We start from the raw sequence: 10,875 nt of genomic DNA, 5'->3' as shown, positions 1-10,875 counted from the left end.
TCTTAACATGGAACAAACCACATATTTTAAATAGGACAGAATCCAAGGACATGTATAAGACAAGCCCAAACTATTCCATGTCCAATGATGATGGCTAAGAATCCCCAGTACTCTCAGCACAATCATTTGTCAGAATTTGTCCTTGGTTATGTTCTATTTCATGCAAGAGCACATTTGGAAAGAGTGTTGTGGCCACTATTTGATTCATATTATGCAAAGATATATGCTTATAATCAAGATTTTGATCCATGATTTTTTTTGTTTGTATATTATCCCATCAGAGAGAAAAGCAAAGAAACAGATACATGCAACTGACAGTATCCCTCATACATATATCAATATCATGAAGATGTTGAATGTCTTCACACAACTTGGACATCATACAAAAGGTGGCTTTCCATCTTGACAAGGTGGACAAACAAAGTCAATGGCAGCTTGACTGCAGAACTTCCTTGTTGTTTCCCAATGGATTAAATAGCATTTAGATGATGTTGCTCAGATTGCATTGTAAAGCAAAGTAATAACAATGAAATAATATTGTTTGGATATCTCATGAAGGAATCAATGCCATTTGGAGGCTAATTTCTCAAGTCAAAGGATGTCAGAATAGGGACTGGAGACTAATATTATATAGCCTTGCATCTGAGAATGATCAGTGGTTATTGATCCATGACTTGCTATCCATCCACTGTGGGAATGGGGGCATACACTGTCTTGCAATAGTCTATAACAGGAAAATGAGTTTGACCATGTCATAGCAAATGATCTCATGTGGATGTGGTAATTGGTACAAGCCTTCATGCAGATGGATACACATAATGTCACAAGAAAGTTCCTCTGGTCAGGAAAATGTTCATTCAAGAGATAAAAATTGAGAAAGGATAAAGAATGTACAAAATGCCCAAACAGTGCATTAACTTGTGCAACAATGCATTAACATGTCTCAACAGAGATATGATTACTAAATATTTGAAGAGTCAAATGATCCTTGTTAAATTTGACCAAACTCCTATATCTTAACCCTAATTTATTTGGCTCTTAACTTATGATATCATTGTCAAGTTACAATGTAGCTAAACATAGGCATATGAATTAAAATAAATATTTAGAAAATGTTCATATGGGAGATGACTACCAATAGTCTCGTATTACTTACTATTCATTGAAAGGAAACCTTACTAACTCATAAATTATTTTTCCAAAGGCAAAAATGACTATTGCCTAATACCACGCATTACATTGTTCATAAAAAAATCAGACCACGCCAATGCATCCTGATGGCCAGAATATATTTCAATAGAAAAATGGGCAGACCATATTGTAGATTTATTACCCTCTCTAAGAACACTAAAAAGGATTAAGGCTTAAAAAAAGTATAATATCCAAAAAATATTATTATCGAATAGTAGCTCTAATAGTCAAAATGTTTATTGATATTTTTCACTCAAATTCGACAAGAGTCAGCTAAGTTTTTGGACTAAATTAATGCTTCATCCTGTGTGTATTAATCCTCTCCAATTTTTCTAAATATTTTCTCCATTTTTTTATAATGGTGTTTTGATATCATATCATGTCATAATATATATATATATAGTGTGTGTGTGTGTGTGTGTGTGTGTGTGTGTGTGTGTGTGTGTGTGTGTGTGTGTGTGTGTGTGTGTGTGTGTGTGTGTGTGTGTGTGTGGAAGGATCAAACTAAGTAGAAACAAATAATGATATATGTGTGTGTGTGTGTGTGTACATAAGTTATGTGTGTGTGTGTATACATAAGTTATATGTATATATATACAATGCTTCCTTTGGGCTCTCATCCTTCAGTACAAAGACATAAGTTACGTAGAGCGAGTCAAAAAGAAGTGATCCACGTACGTAAAAGGCTCAAAGATCTTAGAACTCTCACAGGTGTGTTTGCATGCGTGGAGAACATTGTAAACAGAGAAAGAGAAAAGGCCTGAGACAAATACGAGAAAGCAAGAAAGAATAGTAGAAGTGCAGCACTTCTTACACAGTTTAAACTGTCCATCCAAAGACACGTTTTGTAGACAATGGCAGATAGCACCACCAACCTTTTCCACAGGTGTCTGCACCCATTATGACCGCCCTTAACTCGACAAGAAGTCCAAGTAGAACAAGAGAGAGGAAGAAGAAGAAGGAAGAGAAAACCCTAAGTAAAGACCGCAAGCAAAGGAACAACCCTAACAACAGTGGTGGCAGCTCGCAGCAGCTCAGAAAGGAGCGACCCCCATGTTTGCAGCAGCTGCCGTGGCGTAGAACCCGTCCTTGGGAAGAACATCCTCACCCTCCTACAAAGAACCAAGGCAAGAACAAAGGAAAAGTTACGTGAGATTCTTCGTTAAAGGAGCCAGAGAGAGGATCGAATTTGTTTTGGCTTCTTTACCGGCTGGCGCACGCTGGCCTTCTTCAGACCCTGGTCGGGCATCAGACCAAAATGGATGTGTGGGAAGTGAGCCCACTGGAAGAGGAGAAATTGAAGATCGTGAGATGAAAGATAGGCACAAGAGCGAGATAGAGGAAAAGGCTTACGTTCTTTGCAGCGGCGCTGAAGGCCTCTCTGTGCGTGATGTCGGGATTCCCAGCCTTAATGCGTTGGATTTCGTCCCTGCCATCAACCATTACCAGCATCAAGAAAGAGAAGAAACGATGAGAGCTTCAAGAAAGTTTTAGAGTTCTCCTCATCGTATTTACTCCCCCCGTGGTTTATCTTTTACTCTTCACTTACTTGATGAACCGGTTGTATGCGGAAGGAACTCTCTGCCTCTTCTCTGGAGCTGCACAGAAGAACATCATCGAGATCACCACAACAGTAACTAAAGGACAAAGAGGTGCAGTTGGGGCTGGTTTTATCGGTTGCAGGTCTGTGAACTATTTTGTGAATAGTCATGGTCGAACATGTTGGTGCTATGGACAAGATGATATGTGCTGGATTGATATCCAAGGGAACAAAGCAGAAGAGAGGAGCGAAGAGCTACTATTGCTACAGCGACGCTCTTGAAGGCGAGCAGCGGTGCAGTTAATGCAGCTGGTGGCTTTCTTCTGTTCGACCACGGACCGGAAGGCAACCTCCCATGTTGAGGAGTAAGCCTCATCTTAATTTACATTCAATAGCTCGGCATTTTGCCGCTCTTGCAATCATTCCTTTTGCCGTGTGATTATGAGAGTGGAATCGCAAGGATCTCAAAGTGAAGAAGGTGTTGGTGCAGCTGCTATAGTACTTAACACATTTTATCCAAGCCAGATGAACGTTGAGAACATGGAGTGAGGAAGTGGAGAAACAATCTCACGTCTGTTGACGACTGGGGTCCGTGGAAGCTCTTCTCCTACTCCTTTCACTGGCGCCATAGTGTTGCAGTTGCTGATGGTATTGTTGTTGGTGGTGGAGGTGATGCTGTTGATGAGGCGGCTGCTGCTGCTGCTGTTGTTGTTGTTGTTGCCATTGCACAGAATGGATGGATCCAGTAGCAAGCTCGGAGGCTGGCATTGTAGTTCATCCTAACCAGGGAAAATGACACAAATTAAGGTCATGAAGATGAAGAGATGAAGACGACAGGGGTATGGACATGTACCAAAAGACTGGTGTGAGATGGGATCAAGCAGGGATGGGTAAGGTGGATTTGGTTAGCGGGCGGGAGATGAAGGCCCCTCATGTTGACGGAGAGAAGGTTGGTGCAGTGGCCACACCTCACAGTCACCGTCTTGAACAAACTGGTAAAGGGAACACTCACCTGCAAGACCACAGCAAAAGAGAGCACGGTAGGAGCAAGACAACAGTGAAAGCAAAAGGAGGAGGAGGAGAGCCAACCAAAGTGGGCAAATCGCATGAGCAAGACGGAAGCTCAAAAGAGAAACAAAAGAAGCGAACGCGAACAGGGGCATGAACAGTAGCGGCTGCCCAAGGAATAAAGGGGGAGGGAGGGAGGGATGGAATAAGAGCGAGCATATACCGCGAGGACGGTGTCGCAAAGGTTGCAGTGGACGTAGCAGAGCTGCTCGGAAGGAGGAGGTGGGGAGAGGTGGTCCAAGGAAAAGGCGGCTGAGGAGGATGACATGCTGCGGCAGCTGTGATTTGATGGATGGCCAACCGAAGGAGATCTCTCCCCAGACAGAGAGAGACTGAGGGAGAGAGAGAGAGAGGGAGGGGGAGGAATCAGGTCTTTTTCCCCAACGACTTGCTGCTTCCCCCTACTTGATTTGATGCTTTGATTGACTGATGATTCTATATTTCCTCGGATCTGTAGTTTCTGAGTTGAAAAATAGGTGGAGAGATGCAACAGATGAGAGAGAGAGAGAGAGAGAAGAAGAAGAGAAGGAATGAGGAAAGATGGTGGAAGAAAGAGAAGAAAGGAGATGAGAAAGAGATCAAACAAAGTAAGCGTAGATAGATGAGATGGCTCATTCTGTCTGTGTGACAGAAGAGTCAGATATAGGCCAAAGAAACACACACACACACTCTCTCTCTCTCTCTCTCTCTCTCTCTCATACACAGTACAGCTTCCACCCAATATAGAGATATTGCTAAACAAAACAAAAGTATATGACAGAAAGAGTGATAAGGAATAGTCTTTTCAACACTGTTCTATCTGTTCTTGCTGCTGCATGAAGAATGTATGGTAATAATTTTCCTATGTCACTTGAGAATAATCATGTCTACTTTTTTTTTTTCTGCTGTAACAATTATTCCTTTTTAAATATATATACATCAGAGTTGCCATTTCTTTTTCCCATGTTGCACCAACATTTTATTTTAGATTTTTTTGTTTTTATTGGAAAAAAAATGTACATAAAAAATATATGCTAAAAGATCCAAGTTTTCCAAAATCCTCCAATATGTATATAAATATCACTATTTAAACATGTTCATCGAATTTGTTGAAATCCAAATTAAACTTTGTGTTTGGATAAAATTTAAATTTAGGAGTTGGATTAGCATGAACTTTGCTAATAAATTTGGCCGAGTTGTGCCTCGTAACTTTTGTAATGGATCAAAAAAAATATAGAAAGTAATTTAGAAGGTTCAAAATAGTGATAAATAATGTTTTTTGAGATTTTGTTACCTCTTTTTTTTTTCCTTCCATTAAATTATTTATTAATTTGGGTTATTTTTCAACATAAAATATTTATGAATCTACAAGACATGGCATTTCAATAACAAAAAAAAAATTGTAATAATTAATAAAGATATTATTTCTGGGTTCAGGAAATTGTTGGATAGTCCAATTTATATGGATCACATCACCAGGATTAACCAAGCTGGCAGAGGTCCGTTTGACTGAATCCAGATGTTCCAGGTGAAACACGTCACATAAGGAATTGCAAACCTGTAATGGGGACCTTTCTGAGCCCAGGTTTAGCTTAAACGCCATGAAGCAGATCGATCACACATGCAAAGGTCCATGACTTGATTTGGGTTAGATGAGGACCATCTGATGATGCCCGTCGTTTTCCTCGAGCGCATTGTGTGTGTGTGTGTGTATGTGTCATCGGTTGGTGCACCGTAGTGGACTGTGAAAATGACTCTTCCATGATCACTGTAACTGAGATAGATAATGTGTGTGTGCGTCTGTAGAGAGAAAGAGAGAGATAGAGCGTGTGTGCGTTAGTGGTCGTCATTTGCAATGTGAGACGGAGAGAGAAAGATGAAGAGGAGTGAGGGCAGGGGCGGCAGAGGTGGGGAGGGGGGGGGCGCGAGAGGAGGAGGGAGAAAGGGACGTCTGCATGGGCTTCCTAGCGTGCTTTCCCAGCTCACTTAGCTGTTGTTTTCGCAGTAACGAGGAGTAAGAAGAAGAAATGAACAGCAAGAGAGAGAGAGAGAGAGCGAGAGAGGCGTGATGCTTTCCCGTTTCCCGGATCCAGTAGACTAAGATAGGTGCAGTGCTGTAGTAATGCAGTTGCAGTACTGTAGATGGGGGTTTAGCCGCCCTCCACCTCCGGGTCCGCCTCCTTAGGGTGATATCCTCCTTGTCTCTTCTAAGCCCACTGCGCCTGTCGCCGGAGGCAGCGTGTTCCCGAAGAGAGAGAGAGAGAGAGAGAGAGAGAGAAGGGTGGGAGAATCAAGGAAACAAAAGCCTTACAACTTTCATGATTTGACCTCACACTTCCCCGCTCTCACTCAGCAACAAAAGAGCAGACAACAGCAGCGGACACAGATCCTCACTACCATCTCTCTCTCTCTCTCTTCTTCACTACCTTTGTCCTTTCCTAAACTCTCTCTTCTCTTTCCTCCTCTTTTTCAAACGTAGCTATTTGAAATCTTAACATTCTCCTCCACAAGCTTCGAGGCAAGCTGGGCTTCCATCGGTTCAAAACCCGGCAAGCACTCCTCCCTCTTTCTCCATTTACACTAAAGCCTGCATGCAGTCTGCTCCTTTCACCTTTAGCTCTTGTATTCCAGACTCCATGAAGATTCCATACGTAATCAACCATGTCCTCCCAATACGCAGTCGTGTATCCGATCGATGAGTTGGTGATGTGATGATGGGATGCACTTCCATTCGAGTTAGCATGAATGGCCATAGAGATCTGCTATAGCCGACTCTTTATTGTATCTGATCTGATGTGGTTGGTGGCAGCTGCACTCCAATCTATTGAATGCGCTTTAGCAGCATTGAGTAACTCGTTATACGAGAATTCGGCAATCTGTCCTGTCTCACCACACCAACCCTCCCATCCTCCTCCTCCTCCTCCTCCTCACTGCCAGCCCATACTCTAGACTGCCTTCCACCATTGCTGTACCTCTCTGATCTCGAGTCTTACGTGAGACCACAGGGCTGTGATGAACCCTGTCGGTTTGTGGACGCAAGGAGAAAGAGAGAGAGAGAGGGAGAGACAGAGAGAGGAAATCGAGGAGAAACAACTGAGGAGAGTTAATGCTCGCCCACTGTACCTTTTTTTTTTTGTTGTTGCTGCTGCTGCTGTTGTTTTGTTCGCTTGTTGGGAGTTACCCACCTGAGCTCAGCTGCATGCTTCGCATCCGGCCATTCATCTCTCTTTCTCGATCTATCCATCGCATTCCAACCCATCATTTCTCCGTCATTGCGACCCTCGTACAGAGTTCAAAGCAGCGGCATGCCCACAAGCATGTCGTACGCAGCTACTTGGAAGCGTTCTACGTGGCCAGCTACTGCATCGAAAGGTAGAGAGACTACCTCAGAGAAAATTAGGGTTTAGCTATCCGCTGTGGTTGCATTCATGACATCCTTCCAAAGTAGTCTCACATGCTACGAGTCACTCTTTACTCCTTCAGATATTATTATCTTGGGATGGATTTTTTACATCGTAAATCTTGTGTTAATGTTTGTGTTCCATTACTAATTGTCTGAATTATTCTTTTGGCATCAAAATTTTACTTTCCAAATCGAATTATTTCTTTGAATCTATTGGTTTAGATTTCATGCTGTGATGGTGCTCAGCTACAAGCCCGGGAAAAGGGTACATGAGAATTGTGGTTCTATGAGCTCCGACGTATACAACACGAGGGCGGAGGGTTGATTGCATGCAACTATTGACGTACCTGCACTCACATGCAATTATTATTGGTGTCGTTGTTGGGTTTCATGATAACACCATCGTAAGAGTTATTCGAAGAGCACCAATTAGATTCAAATTAGTTTTTAGATTATAAATTCAAAATTAAGAATAAAAAGTTATTAGTAATCTCGACCATTTGGTGAAAGGGAGAGAGAGGTATAGGAATGAGAAATGAGTCTTTTCAAATTTATATGAGATGATTTGCATTGGGTTTTTGGCTTGGATTTGTGCTAACTCAAGAGAAAGTGATTCTTTATATTTGGTTTTTCGAGAATTTGGTTATCTATATAGACATAGGTATTAGAGTTAGCTTCAAGATATTTACCAAAGGGTAATTTTGACAACCCAACAAAGACAATAAAGATAATAAAGTACTTTGACCTACATCCACGGACTAAAGAGGAGCAAATCACTATTATAAAAGAGACTATTACAAATGCCTTAGGAAGATGTTCCTAAGCCATAAAACACCCAAAAATACTAAACAAGAAAAAACCAAACTATAAGCCCAAACTATTTAACTGAGTGTGGACTTAAACCCAAAGCAAATACTTAGGTTTTTCTTGTGATGCCACTTGTGGTGCATCTGACTTCAAAGCCCAGACCCTTGTTTATAGTTCCAATAGGAGATAACAAGTCTGATTTTCTCGATGTGGGACTATGGGACTTGCCAAACTAATAAATCTCCACCTTGGCATGTCCCAACAAAACTTGCTCCACCTTCTTCATAAAAGCCCCAACGGGTAATCACCAATAATGAATACCAACCAAGTTCAAACACTGCTTGAACTTGTAAACCAGAAGAGGCTTCGTAAGCATATCAGCTGGATTGTTATTAGTATGAATTTTCTGAACAAGGACATTTCCCTCAGCAATGATATCCCATTTGCATCCAATAATTTTCTTACTTGAAGGCGGCTTCACAAGATCCCAAGTTCTATTCTGATTGAGAGATTCTATTTCTTCATTTATCGCAATCAACCACTTAGCGGAATTATCACAAGAAACTACATCTGAGTAGGTAGTAGGCTCACCAACTTCACTTGTTTCTTTTGCAACAGACAAAGCATATGCAACCAAATTTGCATATCTTTGTGGTGGTCGAATATTTCTCCGTGGTCTATCCTTGGCTATGGAATATTGCTCTTCCTTTGGATCATTTATGTCAGTAGACTCGGGACCATCTACTAGCATTCTTTGAGTGGAAGAGTTCGACTGAAAAGAATCAGACCTACCAATCTCAAGCTCCACCTGCTTCTGCGCACTATCATTTGTACAACTAGTGGAATCCTCTTTAGAAGATAACATAGATAATTCATCAAAAGTAACATATCTACTGATTATAAATTTTGGAGATTTGAGATCAAAATACCATAATCTGTATCCTTTCACCCCAAAAGCATACCCAAGGAAAATGCACTTTTTAGCTTGATGCTCTAATTTTCCTTCATTTACATGCATGTATGCTGGACACCTAAAAATTTTTAAATCAGAGTAATCAGCAGGAGTACCCGATCAAACTTCCTCCGGAGTTTTAAAGTTAAGTGCTGCAGAAGGAGTGCGGTTGACAACGTAACAGGCCATATTAATCGCCTCTGCCCAAAAGTCCTTTGTCAACCCTGCATTTGAGATCATACACGTCGCTCTCTCCAAGAGTGTTCTGTTCATATGTTCGGCCACACCATTTTGCTGAGACGTCATCCTAATAGTGCGATACCGAACGATTCCTTCATTTTTGCAAAATTCATTAAAGTCAACTTCATAAAATTCCATGCCTGTTCGAAGCTGCTTAATATGTTTACCTGTTTGTTTCTCAATCAAAGCATTCCATTATTTAAAAGTTAGAAAAACATCATTTTTAAGTTTCAAAAATTAAACCCAAACTTTTCTAGAATAATCATCAATGAAATTCAACATATACCTAGCACCACCCTTAGACTGAACATGAGCTGGACCCCAAAGGTCTGAATGAATATAGTCAAGAGTACCTTTCGTTTTGTGAACTGCCGGAGAATTGAAGCTGACTCTTTTCTTCTTTTTAAAAATGCAGTGTTCACAAAAATCCAGTAGCCCAGTACTCTGTCCACAAAGTAGACCCCTTTTGCTCAATATGCTCAAACATTTTTCACTCATATGAGCCAAATGCATATGCCATAATTTGGTGATGTCAGAATCAGACAATGATGATGACGAGACTGCAACCGAGCCTATGACAGTAGTTCCCTGCAGAATATATAAGCTACCAGACCTACAAGCTTTCATAACAACAAGAGCACTTCTAGAAACTTTCATAACTCCACCTTCAGCTGTGTATTTACACCCAAGGGCCTCTAGGGTGCCTAAAAAGATGAGATTCTTTTTTAAATCAGGAACATGTCTAACATTAGTGAGCGTCCTCATAATATCATCATGCATTTTAATTCGGATTGTGCCTCTACCAACAACATCACATGCGGCATTATTGCCCATCAAAACAATTCCACCATTACAAGATTCATATGTGGAAAACAAATCCCTATTGGGACACATGTGATAAGAACAACCCAAATCTAAAATCCATTCATTTTTAGACATCGTCCTGTCATCAGTAGCAAAGAAAATATTTTCAACATTCTCATTAGATGCTACACTAGCTTCAGCGGACTCAGTTGTTTTCTCAACAAGTTTTCCCTTTTGCTTTAATTTATTTTTCAATTTAAAGCAATCAGTCTTAATGTGCCCCATTTTATGACAATATCTGCATTCCAAATTTCTATGTTTGGATTTAGATCTACTATTGTCAAATTCTCTTTTATCCATCCAGACCTATCTGCTCCTTAGATTCCTTAGATTTCAGCGCAGATTTAATTTCTTGATACGAAACTGTTTCTTTTCCATAAATCAAAGTATCACGGAAATGCTTAAAAGATTGGGGAAGAGAACACAAGAGTAATAGGGCCTTATCCTCGTCATCAATTTTTGTATTTATATTTTCCAAATCCATAATCAACGAATTAAATTTATCAAGATGTAAGAGTATAGATGTACCTTCAGTCATCCGAAGCATATACAAACTCTGCTTCAAGTAGAGACGATTCTCCACTGTCCTCTTCATGTACAAGATTTCGAAAAGATAAAAGTGACAAGAACACCAGATTTACGTGGTTCGGTCAATTGACTTTGACCTACATCCACGGACGAAAGAGGAGTAAATAACTATTATAAAAGAGACTATTACAAATGCCTTAGTAAGATGTTCCTAGGCCATAAAACACCCGAAAATACTAAACAAGAAAAATCAAACTATAAGCCCAAACTATTTAATTGAGTGTGGACTTAAACCCAAAGCAA

General features: G+C 40.6%; 1 protein-coding gene across 1 annotated transcript; it reads right to left on the bottom strand.

Annotated features, from left to right (window-relative positions):
• Nucleotides 1-1,961: 1,961 nt before the first annotated feature.
• On the bottom strand, nt 1,962-4,392 carry LOC103971720 (protein YABBY 4-like). The gene is made up of 7 exons (XM_009385814.3): nt 3,963-4,392; nt 3,585-3,743; nt 3,303-3,510; nt 2,741-2,789; nt 2,545-2,620; nt 2,399-2,473; nt 1,962-2,303 (listed from the first exon to the last, which is right to left on the bottom strand). The coding sequence occupies exons 1-7, from the start codon at nt 4,065-4,067 to the stop codon at nt 2,226-2,228; spliced, it is 750 nt and encodes a 249-aa protein (XP_009384089.1). The 5' UTR covers nt 4,068-4,392; the 3' UTR covers nt 1,962-2,225.
• Nucleotides 4,393-10,875: the final 6,483 nt, after the last annotated feature.

Source organism: Musa acuminata, chromosome BXJ1-11 (genome assembly GCF_036884655.1).
Source record: "Musa acuminata AAA Group cultivar baxijiao chromosome BXJ1-11, Cavendish_Baxijiao_AAA, whole genome shotgun sequence".
NCBI lineage: Eukaryota > Viridiplantae > Streptophyta > Magnoliopsida > Zingiberales > Musaceae > Musa > Musa acuminata.
The sequence above is the reverse complement of the archived record's forward strand: the minus strand, read 5'-3'. Positions and strand labels throughout refer to the sequence as shown.

Excerpts from the sequence above, each read along its gene's own strand:
- LOC103971720 (XM_009385814.3), bottom strand. The coding sequence starts at position 4,067 with ATGTCATCCTCCTCAGCCGCCTTTTCCTTGGACCACCTCTCCCCACCT. Across the intron at positions 2,790-3,302 it reads GACCCCAGTCGTCAACAGAC|CTCCAGAGAAGAGGCAGAGA; the intron begins GTGAGATTGTTT and ends TCTTCTGTGCAG. Across the intron at positions 2,304-2,398 it reads AGGCCAGCGTGCGCCAGCCG|GAGGGTGAGGATGTTCTTCC; the intron begins GTAAAGAAGCCA and ends GGTTCTTTGTAG.